Here is a 13,727-nt window from a genome sequence, read left to right as displayed (position 1 = left end):
AGAAGCCGAGGGTGAAAAAACAACAATAAAATGTAACAGCAAGCTTGTAACGCAAGCATCTATGGCAGTTTGATTATGATGCAATTAACTAACCCAAAATGAGTAAGGATGTTTGTTTGATGACTGCATCAAAAACACAAAAGGCAAACACGCTCTTGAAACTACGCTCTACCTATTCGAGTCTACAATGCATCAGGCTGCATATAGCATCAACAAAGAAGGTATATTGTTGGATGGTGTACAAAAGAAATACACTCGTTCAGCAACGTCTTTAAAAAAACGATCTTTTAAAAGTTCAAGCATTTATAAGAGCCAACCTTATAATGCCACTGATGACACTTCGATGTGGATTTAAGCACTTGAGGTAATCTGAAATCAGGATCCTCAGGTCAGCTTCATTCTCCAGCTCCTCCACATACAGCTCAGTAAACCTAAGCGAAACATACAGAGGTTTAGAAATGAAGCATTGTTCCCATTTTGGAATTAATTCTTGTATAATAAAGGAAGGAAAATAGAACATTTGATCAAAAACATACACATGCTTACTTAGATTTAAAAATATTTGTATAGAAATATACATATAATATATAAAAACAAATACTTTTCGATCAGTCGAGCATTATGCCTGTGGCATAAAGCTTCTTGCGTAGTCTGCAGCGCTGCATAGTCTCACCTGTTTCTGAGGCCCAGAGGCAGGTTCCTCTTCCCAACATCAGTAGCTGGGTTCATACAGGCAAAAAGCCGGAAGTCTGGGTGGCGTACTAGGGGCTCTACTCAAAAAAAACAAACAAAAAATTACAGAGTTCTAACTTTGGAAGTATTTAATGAAGGCTTTCAAAAGGGGGCAAGGTAATGGCAGTCCTCACCGGTGTCTCCACGATCCAGCAGTACTAGAGATCTGGTGTTGCCCTCAAGAAGTCCACTCAGACACTCGAGGGTCTCTGCTGCTGCCAAGTTGATCTCATCCAGCAGGATCCAGTGGCCCTTCTTCACTGCCTGAGCTAATGTTCCCTATAAAGCAAAACACACACAGGTAAGGGTTACCACGCTCTGATCCCCGAACATATGTGTGGTTATTTTTTTAAGTCTTTACCTCCACAAAGGCAAAGACCATGGCTGTCTCACAGGCCCTAATCTGCTGCTGGGTCTGATTAAGTTTTGAAGCCAGTGCCTCCCACTGCTCCTGCAACAAAGCAGCTGCACGGACACAAACACGCACACGCAGGAAAACGTCAGTGTTTTACTCTAACACAGCCGGTGTAACCATCTAGTAATTCTGGAGCACTACCATCTGATTTCTCTTGCAGCTCCTTAGTGAGAGCAGACTTGCAGACGTGGTCCATGAGTTTAAGCAGATCCTGCCAACGCTTGCCTCTGAAGCAGGTTTGCACGTGACCGAGGAAGGTCAGGTTCTGCTTTCTCGAGTAGGTCTGGGAGAACAGGTCCTCGAAGGCCTCACGCAGAGGGAGCAGGATCTGCTTTATGTCCACTGGCTTGTACCTGTTATTTAAAAGAAGAAAAAAAAAAGAAAAAAAAAAAGGAAAAAAGTTTAAGCTAAGAAGAAATCATCAAAAGAAATTACTGGGACGTTTTGGTTTTTTTTACTACTTAATAGAGTTTGGCACCAAAGTGTTACCAAAAGAATGACTTAAAACCAGTGGAAAAGATTTATTTTTTTATTTTCACAATTTGGGTTTTGTTCTTTGCTACAACTAAAAGATTGATGTATCCATTCGTATTGAGAATATGACACTGATTTAAGCTCTGGTCCATCCAGTTTTTTCCTTGATAACCTGCAATAACCCATAGTGACATTCCACTTCAAGAAGCCAAACCTGAGAGAGGTCAAGCAGGTTGTCAAGGCAAGTAGAAGTACCTCAGCACCAGGTCCAAGTGGAGTCTCCTACATTGTCTACATCAAGTGGCCCAGACTCCATCAAGGTTAGCTGGAGGATAGGAAAAGTTGCACAGCAGTGGAAATATGAAGAAGATGTCACTGAACAATTTGGAATCGCCTCACTCCTCGACTTTGAGGGGAAGATATACTTTAGCTTTGTTGCCAGATACATAGAATCCCTTTTAAGCAATCCATATATCGACACTGCTTCAGCGCTCCATGGGTATTAGATCATCGATCAGACAGGAAATGTCATTTAGCTTATCCAGGAGGGAAATGCTGACCTTGCAGTTCTGCGATTTGACCTTGCCAATGCTCATGGGACAGTCTCACACAAACTGGTGGAAAGCACACTCGTTCAACACATATTCAAGACAAGATCAGAAACCAAATTTTGGACTATTACAGCTGCTTCAGTTACAGTAAAGACGGCTGGACCAGTAACATCTGCTTTCTATGGGCTAGATTAGGGAATAATCATTGGGTGTACCCTCTCAGAGATTTTGTTTATTTTGACCATGAATATGCTTGGCCCCATTTTGGGCCCCCAATGAGGGCTTTCATGGACAATCTGACAGTGATCACAATATTGACTCCTGGGATAAAATAGATCCATCAAGGTCTCAAACACCTGATCAACTGGGTATAGATGGACTTTATGACAACCAGGTTCTGATCTCTAGTTGTGTAGAAGGGCAACATATGCACTAGGAGAAGTCCAAATTCAATCAATACCTGGGAAGCCAATTAAGAGGAAAGGCCTGGATGTATCAGCAGGTGGTTTACCATGTCCCATCATTGTGGTGGGGGCCTTTGAGAAGATTATCAAGATCCTGCACAGGTGGGTTGGGTTTTTTCCTGCAGTCTAACACTGCAAGCAGCCTTTCGAAGGAATTCATGGATATTCAGGCAAGTGCTGTTGCTGTAGAGAGAGTCTCTTTGGCTAGCATAGAGGTGAGGAAAAGCTGGAGGTGGAGGGCTCAGGAGGGTGTTGATCAGGTGGACAAGTGGCTGTGACACAGACAGCTGGTGGGGACAGTTGCAGTAGGATGGGCAGGACCTGGCAGCACCCCAAGAACTCAACATGTCAGTTAGCCCAGAAAGAAATCCAAGCATGGGGGGAGAAGGATGCAGGATGGTTGGGATGAAAAGCAAGGAATATGGACTAGATGGGCGCAGGCAATAGACCAGAACATCTTGTGTTCAGGACTATTGGAAGGTCAAATCAAATCAAGGTTCAGTCAGTGAACGATGCCCTCCCAAACCTAACCAACCTTTCCTCCTGGGGCCTGGCAGAGAACTGAAAATTATTAGCATGTGTGTTAAGCTGTTAGCTCTGGGAGAAGGATGTTATTAGTGGCACCCTGACTAGGTGCTGAGTTATTACAGAAGATATCAGCAGATCTCTCAACAGGTTACACTAGGCAACAAAGCACTATTGTTTTTGTCAAGGCTAGAGAAAAAAGAAACAGGATACAAGAGGACTTCTGACAACAGCTCAGGCCTGGCAGTTGGAAGGCTAACCTAAGGAGACAGCTCGAATTCCCTGACACAGTAGTTGTGACAACCAGGCCTGACATATCGAGGCAGGTGGCCCTGCTGGAACTGACTGTACCCTTAGAAGAATGCATTGGAGAGGTATTTGAGAGGAAGAGGGCCAAGTATGAGGAGCTACTCCATTGATGTCAGCTGTCAAGGTTTTGCTAGCCAGTCTATCTACTAGGTCGTCAAGTTACTTGAGATCAGCAGACTGCACAGCAAGAGAGCCATCTTGCACATCACCAATATACCTGAGAGGCCATCAAGATATGTGTGAAAAGGCAGGACCCATGGACAACACAATTTATTTAGACACAAGCTGGGGACTAACCACGCTAGCTAGGTCATCAGGGTGAGGATGTATAAACATGAAAGTCCTGAAAGACCCAGTGACAACCCATTATATCACTGATGATGTATCTAGGACACACTGTAGGGTGTGCATTAATAGACTTTGAGATGCCTCTACAACTCCAGTCAAGAGCCGGTTACTCTTCATCATACATAATGCAAAGACACTATCAGTAGTCTTCATGGATCAGTAGAAAAACTACTGGAGGGACTTAATCAGATGACTGTTGTTGTGAATTGCAGCTATTTACATTGCTATGATAAAACATTTGTCCACTTCGTGACTTTTTTTTAGCATATTTGTAATACTTGGATGTTTCATAGCTTCAAAAAAATGTAATATTAGAGAACGATAACCTGAGTAAATACAAATATTGCATTCTTAAATTACGATTTCATTTACGAAGGGGAAATGAGCTATCCAAGCAATAACAATAATAATAATAATAATAATAACAATAACAATAACAATAACAATAACAATAATAATAATAATAATGGATTGCATTTATATAGCGCGTTTCTAGGCACCCAAAGCGCTTTACAATTCCACTATTCATTCACTCACTGGTGGAGGCAAGCTACAGTTGTAGCCACAGCTGCCCTGGGGTAGACTGACAGAAGCGAGGCTGCCATATCGCGCCATCGGCCCCTCTGGCCAACAACAGCAGGTGGTAGGGTAAAGTGTCTTGCCCAAGGACACAATGACCAGGACAGAGAGAGCAGGGGGATCGAACCGGCAACCTTCCAGTTACAGATGAGCTTCCCAACCCCCTGAGCCACGGTCGCTCCCACAATGTGAATGACTCATTGCCAGTTGTCACAAACACTTGACTGCTGTTCTTATCTATATAGTTTTAGTGACAGAGTATTATTTTTATGCAATTAATGCACAGTTGCTGTGTGACTCACCCTCCAAGCAGATCTGCGGTATCACTCTGCTGGTTCATGTTCACAACCCGCAGCCTGTGTCCTGGATTGAACAAATAGGAAATATTTCAAATAGGATGAACCGTTCACAGAGCTTTATGGAGATAATTGGAGTTTAAAGACATAGTGACAGGGGGAGGGAGGGTTCAAACCACCAGTGAGCCACAGCCAAGTTTTATCTTTGCGCAAACCTGAGCTCACCTGTGATTCTAGCTAGTTGTTGTACAGTAGAGGTCTTTCCAGTTCCAGTCTCCCCCACCAGAAGAACCGGCTCTCCCTTGGCCACACACACTGCCAGTTGTTCAAGTAGCACGGCAGATGGTCGTGTAGCAGCAAATGTGTGGTTCTCCCTGTTTAAAACAACACATTAACAGTTAATATTTGCACATTGCAGAAAAACAACAAAAACACTTTTTGTGTCAACATTGAAGTTAATGTTCACCCACATAAACACGTGGATGCAAAAATATTACACTTTTGCATTCGGCCCTTATATAACTGTTGCAAGAGCCTGGTTTGCATTGCCGACTTGGGTGTCTACTTTTCGCAGATGATGTGGTTGTGCTGGCTTCACGGTGGTGGCCTCCAGCTTGAGTGTGAAGTGGCAGAAATGTGAATAGCACTTCCAAGTCTGAGGCCATGGTCCTCAGCCAGAAAAGGGTGCATCACCCACTATGGATGAGGGATGAATTAAACTCCCCTCCACTTGATGCAGTGGAGTTTAAGTATCTCTGGGTCTTGTTTACGAGTGAGGGGAGCGGGAGATTGACAGATGGATTGATGCAGCGGTTGCAGTGATGTGGACCCTGTACCGGTCCATTATGGTGAAAAGAGAGGCGAATTTTAAAAAAAAATCTAAATCAAAAAGCTCTCAATTTACCGGTCGATCTATGTTCCTGCCTTCACCTATGATCTTAAGCTCTGGGTAGCAACCAAAACACCGTGGTACAAGCGGTGGGAATTTTGAGTTTTGAGGGTGAGAAGCTCAGCCATCCAGGAGGGGCTCAGAGTAGAGCAGCTGCTGATCCACATCGAAAGGAGCCAGGTGAGGTAGTTCGGGCATCTGACAAGGATGGCTCCTGGGTGCCTTCTAGGTGAGGTGTTCTAGACATGTCCCCCCGGACCAGTCTCAAGACACCCTGGAGAGATTACAGTCACTTTTCCATTTGTACCTACTCTGGTCGCTCACCACGGTTTTCCCTTAGGTGGTAGCTTTTTTAGTACGTATCCCAATGGGGCCCCGAGCAACCTCGGATGATCACATCAGTGGATTAGCTAGTCACTTGATGAGTCATGAAAGCATCTCCTTCATGAAAATCAAAACCGCCACTTTTGAAACCTGGCAACAGGGAAATCGCCGTGGTCCCCAAGTTTCACAGAAAGTCACAGACCGAGCAGGTATAACATCACCTGGAAGTCCACCTTTGTCATGGCGTTCAAGTCGCAGACTAATTACATCACAGGACACTTGACCATGTTGCTATAACCACCCCACACACATTAGGTGGTACTCGATCGTAATGGAAAACAAGTCAAAGTCGCATCCAGCCAATCTGAGTAGGAACGAATGAATAACAAGCATTTTTTTTCCTTTGATAAATAAAATCATCATTTACATACAGCATCTTGCTGTTTTTAGAAGTCATCTACATCTAATATTAAAGTCAGTTTAATGACCTGAAACATGACAAAAATAAATCAGAAAAGGTAAATACTTTGTCACAGCACTTTATATCGTGGAAACATAGAAAGGATTTGCCAGAGTAGGATGTCCCACTTACACACTCAGCTGAACTGCTTCAGTCTGTTTCCGAATCAGAGTCACTCTGCCCACTGAGGCCTCCAGCTCAGTTAGCAAGATGCCAGGCTGATACATCTGACAGAAGTGCTGGGCCTGGAAAAAAGCAGATGCCACAAATTAAAAACCAAGATTACAGTTAAATTGGATTTCAGTGGCATCAGAATGGTCCTCTATCCAAATCCGAAACATATGCTTCAAACTGCTTTCATTTACCATAAAACTGTTCACTCAAATACCTTCTCTCTGGAGATGTTCAGTTTGCTTCCAATGATCTCAGCCATTCGCAGTCTACTTTCGGGATGAGACAGCATGGCTGTGAAGCAGTCGAGAGCCTGAGGGAGACAAAGACCAGAAAATGACTCAATTCACAGAGTAGCGCTTTATAAAAAATGTGGTTAATCACAGCCAATTCATTATTAAACAAGGTGGTGCAATCCTTTTCCACACAGGGCCACACAGGTTTCTTTCTTCTTTTTTTCCCCTTAATGATAAAACACCCTCATTTAGACATTTACTTGCCTTATCTTTTTCTAATATCAAAATTTGTTTCGTGATCTAAAACATCTCAGTGTTACAAACATATAAAAAAAAAGAAAAAAGAAAGAGGAAATTAGGAAGGGGGCAAATACGTTTTCACACCACCGTATGTCGCATGTAGTTAGTGATCTAGTTAACTGTGTTCCTATGATTTTAGCCAAGCAGTTAGAGAAACAACTAACTACATAGCTATGGAACAGGGACAATTTTGTCCTGCCAGAGTAGGAAGATCACCAGTACTCTTGTTCATCTCATGTGTCCCTTTCATGCCGAAACTATCCAAAATGTCTATTGCGAACAACATCCTACGATTCAGTTACTACACAGTAAATGATATATTCTCATTTTCATAGTCACTGCATAAAAAAAATAAATAAAAAATAAATAAATAAATAGAAGGTGTTTCAAGGCTGGCTCTGAAATACGTGGATGAGTCTTGGAGGTTACAACCGTGTATTGGTTTCTATGGTAATATCGTCTGGCATGTGTATGAATGAAACATCCATATGTGATCATTTTCATAAATTGAATTCACTGACCTCTCGGAAGACATGTTGTGCTGTAGCTGACGAGGTGCAGTCAAAGTTGACGCTGATTCGCTCACACCATTTCAGCAGGTCCCTGTAGAGTGATAATGGAGAAGTATCCAGAACATATTTTTTAGACTTCTTATCTTTCTAACCTGATTTTGGTTGTCACAACAGACACGGGATCACAAATTTTCACCCATCTACCAAACTAAAAGAACGTGGAAAGAACACAGAAATTTCAATGAGCACTTTAGTGAGTCCGCTTTTACTTAAATGCACTGATGTGACCTGATTAATCTGTGATTCCAGTTTCCTGCTCTAAGGACATTTTAATCAGTAAACTATGGATCGCAGCAAAGAGTTTATTGAAAACCAGTTCATCACATGAAGACTGAACTGCAGACTGGATGGAGGGGATAATGTGATAGATTTAAGACCATAAATTCCATGGTCATGGTTCTGCGTATGCCCCAAATGGCTGCGATGACAATACAGCTTTTGTGGATTATAGGCCAGATGTTCAAGAAACAACGTATATCAAAACCCCATGATCCTATATGCAGTGATTGATCTTTAATGATTTAAAACAAAAAACAACAACAACAACAACAACAACTGGGTGGCACAGGTTTACATTTATTTTTGATTTTCTCTGATCTACACATGGTCAAAAGTATAACATACTGGGTCAGAAGTATAACCCACTAACATTTGGTTAAATGTCACCTTCAACAGACACTGGGGGCTTTGGGAAGTCCACTGCAGAACCTTAATGTTAGCCTGCTTTGTCTGTTCCAGAATCAGTTTTGATGCGCTGCAATCATTGAAACATCTAGTTTTTTGTTTCAGCTGTCGGGTTGGGGTGAGTTGGTTTGTGTACCTTTAAGTATGTTAAACAACCGGCGTACTTTAATTAATAATAGATGTTATTAAAACTGGCAGCCTTAGTCACCAGCGGATAAAATTCAGTGGAATTTGATGTTTTTAGTGCCACAGGTCAATTTGATGTGTTGATTAGAATTTAAATGTTAGACAAAGGAAAAAGGAGAAGAGAGAGCAGCAAGCTGGGGCTCACCTCAGTGAAAGCGCCCTCAGCTGTGTGCTTTTGTCGTCAGAGTTGTGCTGCTGGCTGTTGTCAGGCATTGGAGGGCTGTTTGTGTCCAGCTCAGAGTGTCTCTCCCCAGTCAGCTGGCAGAAGATTTCCAGGAGATGGTCTGACACCACAGACAGCCTCGGATATCTACTAATGAGCACCTACATACACGAGGGATAGGATCAGCTTGAAACAGATACAACAGAACTTACAGCAGGAATGCACGATGGAGAAAAAAAAAAAAGATTTAGGATTTTTATACTGCAAAAAAACGGATTAAAACCCTGTAGCAAAAACATCATTTTTGACTTGCTGACCAGAAATCTTAAGTTTGTCCCTAACTGCAGCAGAAAAGATCATCTCAAAGTTTCTAAATATCCAAATCGATGAAAATATACAGGCTTTGACTCCTATGACTTCCATGTGTCCGAATATCATGCAACTTCATAAGTAAAAGGAAAAAAACGATGCTTGCTGCTGCCTGATTTAACTTGCTTGAATTCCTCCTTGGTAAGGTGCTAGGTGTTTTTAATTAAACATTTTTAAAGACATCCCTCTATCCAATCAAAAAAAGTTGTGTGCGTCTTCTAGACACAGCAAGTCCTTTTAAGAACAAGTACGGTTTCATGAGCGTGAAGGAGATACCAAGGGATGGACCATTATACAAGGAGAGGAGGAGTTCCCTTACTGGTTAAATAAAACACTAATTGTAACACTAAAGCTAATGTCTTGTTTTAGAATACAGGCACATATTTTTGCAAAAAAAAAGGGAATCTACTGTTGAAACCACAGTGAAGTTAAACATGAAAACCCTCCCAATCACCTTCTTCAGCTCTTCTCGTGTCATGTTGCCCATTTGCAGCTTCGTCCAGTACTTGTCCAACAGCACTGCATGGGAGTTCTGGGGTCTGTGCCAGCTTCCACCACTACAATACATCCTACAGTCCACAAAACACAAGTTACTTGCTACTAAAATCTGACAGGCCAGTGTTCATTGAAACATGCATTACTCTTTAGTACATCTCAATTGTACATACAGTTTGAAATGATTAACCGTACATAGGATTACACATCCCAGCGTCACAAAGCACATGTGACAGGTTCAGTAGTCATATCAGAATTTCATATCCCTTAACAAATCGCTGTAGTCTGACCTTCTGGTTGCAAAAAATTGGAATCCAGGCGCAACATCAATGCAGTCCTCTCGCCCCGGAATCATCAGCTTTTTATTCTCCATCAAAGGGAGGAGCGCAGATATCTGAGAGAGAGGGGAAAAAAAAAAAAAGAACTTTTTTAGGGCTAGTTTTTTCCTTGCCAGTGACAACTCAGTGGTGTAACGGTTAGCAGTGTCATCTTGACAGCAACAACTTGATGGCTCAAACCCCCGACTAGAGAATTTCTATGTAGAGTTTGCATGTTTTCCTGCGTGGCTTTTCTCTGAGTACTCTAGCTTCCTCCCATAATCCAAAGACATGCATGTTAGGTTAATAGGTGATCCTCAACTGCCCATGGATGCTGGGCCAGAATGAAACACACTACCAATGTAAAATGGGACTTGTAATCTTGAGAACTTTGTTTGGATGCTTTATAAATACCAGTCCATAGTTTTCAATTCATTCATATTTAAAAAGGTAGGGTATTTACTCACCACATCCAGAGGAGCATGGTCAATGTCCTCCAAGAGGATCCACTGGCCTGAAGACACGGCTTGTGTTAGTGTTCCAGGCTGCCATATAAACTTCCCTGGTATATCAGTGCAACGGTACATTCCCAGGAGCACCTGTGATATAAAACAAGGACATTTTGAAATGTTCAGCCTTCAGACTAAATGAGTTATTAGAAAACTCAAAAAAAAGTTTGTGAAACTAGAAGAAACACCTTCAATTCAATTTTATTTATACAGTGCCAAATCACAACAACAAGGTGCTTCAACAAAATATCATCAAAAAAAACCAAAACAAAACACAACATCAACAAAATATTGTGAATATTACATCAACAGTGGCCAGGACGTTCTGATTTGAGTACATATGGGTGCAAACCTGCAAATCCTACAATTCTGACAGTTTGTAAAATGTTTGTTTTATATATTAAATGTCAAATATAATGCTTCATCACTTCCTATAGAACCATAAGAAACAACATGTTTTTTCCTTTTATGTCTCTCACCTTGCTGTCAGTTTGATCCCCAAGCTGCACCTTGAGGATCTCCGTAGTTTTGGCATGTCCGGTGACAGCAGCCATAAACTCTACCAAAGCAGTTTTACCGCATCCAATAGGACCCTCGAGCAGTACAGGTTTCTGGGAGGCCACGGCCAATGCCAGTCGTCTCAGATTGCGGCAGGTTGAGTCAACCAACACCAGATCCTTTTGATTAATCTACAAGTAGAAACCAATATTAGGAAAAAAAAAAAAAAAAGCAGAGACAGATATATCGCAGAGATTACCTACCTGTTCAGGCTGCCTAGGAACTATCCTGGGTAGCACAACACCACAGACTGCCACTACATTCTGCGACAAGTCCTCTGATACCACCTGGCCTCTAGTAAACTTGTTGGCCTTCTCTTGGCACCACGTCACATAGCCCTGATTGGCTAAAACCAGGGCCTTCTCAAACTCCAGCTGCTGAGTTTCTTCCAAACCCCTAAAGAAGCATCAATGGTAAAGGCATGTAGCGCCACAATATCAGATTTACAATTCATGACTGTTGTTGATAAAATAAGTTCAGACATGTGCATAAATATGTGGAAAAAATAAAGAAATAACAGCAATGACACTATAAGGCTGTGTCCTATATTTTTGTTTATTGTGAAATGTATTTATATAATACAAGTATATGTGTTTGTGTGTATGTAACAGTAGCATCCCATTACAATAACACATTTAGACTGCAAATGCGAATGGCTGGGTCAAGTGTCAACACCAAACACACGGTACATACTTCATTTTCATGTGTAGGATCTCATCACTCGTCAGCACCTTCCTCAGGAAGATGGTTTTCTGGTTATCAGTCATATGAGAGACCAATGCTAAACAGTGGGCGGTGTACCTGTTAGAGTGACAAGTGACATTAACTGTAATTTGCAGGTCAAGTACAAAACAAAGAATAAATGTTGACTGTTAAATATAATAGCATTGGCTATAAATTACTGGTTAATATTTTGAGCAGTTAAACCAGAAAGTGATTCGAATAGCAACACTAATGTGCTGATAGCATACTTTTGGCTTTGTCTAACAGCATTTTGTGATTAAATCTTCAAGTAAATATAATCCTACGTTAATTGCTATGACAAAATATGCAATTAAATTATAGATACTAACCAATTTGTGATGATTACAAAGGGCTTCTATCCAAATATAATATCTTTGGTAAACGCTAACATGTAGAAGGTAACATTCTTTCTCTCGTTTTGCATCTTTTGTCCATCCAGTAATGCTTTCATTTGGAATACTGGCTCAGGATTTTGGATTGAGAGTGGAATGACTTATATCTTATATCAAGACAGGCTCCATGCTTTAGCATTATGCACTCAAATCAATTTAATACATCTGAAGTCAACTTTTTGAACTTAACACTAGCTGTGACTAAATATGTGCAAGTATTGCAACTAGTTGATTTTGTTTATTATGATTTATTAATGACTTTACGTTGTAGCAAAAGCTTTTGAAACAACTAAGCCAGATGGAGTAGCCAGCTAAAGAGTGCTCTTCTCCACCAACCTGAGCGTGCAGCCGAGTCAGTCCTGACAGGAGAAGGCTCCACCTTTATTTCCTTAAAAAAAGCTTCCCGTTTTTGTTTTTTTCCAGGACGCTTTTCCCCATATTGAAAATCCAATATCTATATCTAATGATATCTAGGTCTAAACATGACGCAGGCACATACCATCGCACCATGACATCACTGGTGAGGAGAAGGGACATGCAGGGGCTCCAGTCCCAGAGCATTCGGAACTTGGCACAATCACTCTGGAGGAAACGCAAAGTGGCACCCATTAGGTCACGCAGCTTCATCCTTCTGGGGCCATACTGCACAGCTGATGACTCTTCACTGGTGAAGAAGAGCCTCTGAAACACCGGAGGGGCATTGTCGAAGTACCTTGCACCAAACCTTGAGGAGAGGTGCTGAGAGTTAGTCAGGATACACTGTTTACTTTACTGTGTAAGAGTGTCACAGCACAAATGAAGATCAAGAGTCTCTAGGTCTGCACTGGGTTAATGAGCACAGGATTTAATAAGACAAACGTCAGCACCAGTAGTTTTCTCAGAACACTTACGTTTGTGCGTCAGGACTGATGCTGAGAAGCTTGCTGAGGGCCACACACAGGCGCTCATGGAGGTCATGGTTGATGCTGCCTCCAGCTTTCACCCTCTCAGCATTGCGCTCCAACAGGTCCAGTGTCAGAGGACGCAAGTGCCGTGCAATCAGTAGAGTATAATCCTTTTCTAGCAGCAGCTGAGCCAAACAATCCAGAATACACTGCCTGTCCTGCTGGCTCCATATCTGAGGAGACATCACGTGGGCCACACGTTTTACTATCAACCCAAAATAATTAAATCCTGTGGGTTACCGAGCCTGAACGTAATCTACAGGGTCGTGATCGCTAACACGTAAAGGAAAGGTTAACGATGCAGAGTCTCAATGTGAACATAAACACATTATTTCCATCATAATATGCTCAGGAAATAACAAATCTTACCTGCTTTGCTAGGTACTGGCTCAGCTGGCTGTGACTTTTGTCAATATGTCTCGCTATGGTGCCTAGTGATGACAGACTCAGTACTAAATTCTCCATCTTCTCAAATGTCTTTTCGTGGAGGGCTACAGCAAACACCAGCCTCTGGGATGTGTTGGCGATAATGTTTCCCTGCTACTGAAGAAAACTGAGAGGTTCATCACTCGCGTGTATATCTCAATACACAAACACGTTCTCTGGCGTTAAAACGCCATCCACATGTGAGTGAAGCCAGACTCCTTCCGGGTCAACTTCGTTACCTCCCCCTCCCACACTGCTTCCGTTTTCTGTCCTTATGTCGCGTGGTGATGACACG

At 42.0% G+C, this 13,727-nt stretch overlaps 1 protein-coding gene across 1 annotated transcript in view; it reads right to left on the bottom strand.

The window, feature by feature from the left end:
- The window catches only part of mdn1 (midasin AAA ATPase 1), a 60,545-nt gene extending 46,838 nt beyond the window's left edge, over positions 1-13,707 (bottom strand). The window contains exons 1-20 of the mRNA XM_014409316.4: positions 13,376-13,707; positions 12,953-13,179; positions 12,562-12,786; positions 11,620-11,727; positions 11,130-11,322; positions 10,848-11,057; positions 10,327-10,458; positions 9,833-9,936; positions 9,502-9,616; positions 8,661-8,839; positions 7,595-7,676; positions 6,755-6,850; positions 6,499-6,611; positions 4,919-5,067; positions 4,700-4,760; positions 1,289-1,500; positions 1,094-1,197; positions 867-1,011; positions 674-770; positions 318-431 (exon numbers count right to left, since the gene is read on the bottom strand). Of these exons, the coding sequence (XP_014264802.3) occupies positions 318-431; positions 674-770; positions 867-1,011; positions 1,094-1,197; positions 1,289-1,500; positions 4,700-4,760; positions 4,919-5,067; positions 6,499-6,611; positions 6,755-6,850; positions 7,595-7,676; positions 8,661-8,839; positions 9,502-9,616; positions 9,833-9,936; positions 10,327-10,458; positions 10,848-11,057; positions 11,130-11,322; positions 11,620-11,727; positions 12,562-12,786; positions 12,953-13,179; positions 13,376-13,471 (2,762 nt within the window). The 5' untranslated portion in view covers positions 13,472-13,707. The remainder of the gene's footprint in view (positions 1-317; positions 432-673; positions 771-866; positions 1,012-1,093; positions 1,198-1,288; positions 1,501-4,699; positions 4,761-4,918; positions 5,068-6,498; positions 6,612-6,754; positions 6,851-7,594; positions 7,677-8,660; positions 8,840-9,501; positions 9,617-9,832; positions 9,937-10,326; positions 10,459-10,847; positions 11,058-11,129; positions 11,323-11,619; positions 11,728-12,561; positions 12,787-12,952; positions 13,180-13,375) is intronic.
- Between the last annotated feature and the right edge of the window lie 20 nt (positions 13,708-13,727).

The sequence above is a fragment of the Maylandia zebra genome, linkage group LG15 (assembly GCF_041146795.1).
Source record: "Maylandia zebra isolate NMK-2024a linkage group LG15, Mzebra_GT3a, whole genome shotgun sequence".
Classification (NCBI taxonomy): domain Eukaryota; kingdom Metazoa; phylum Chordata; class Actinopteri; order Cichliformes; family Cichlidae; genus Maylandia; species Maylandia zebra.
This window is presented reverse-complemented; position numbering and strand designations above follow the sequence as displayed.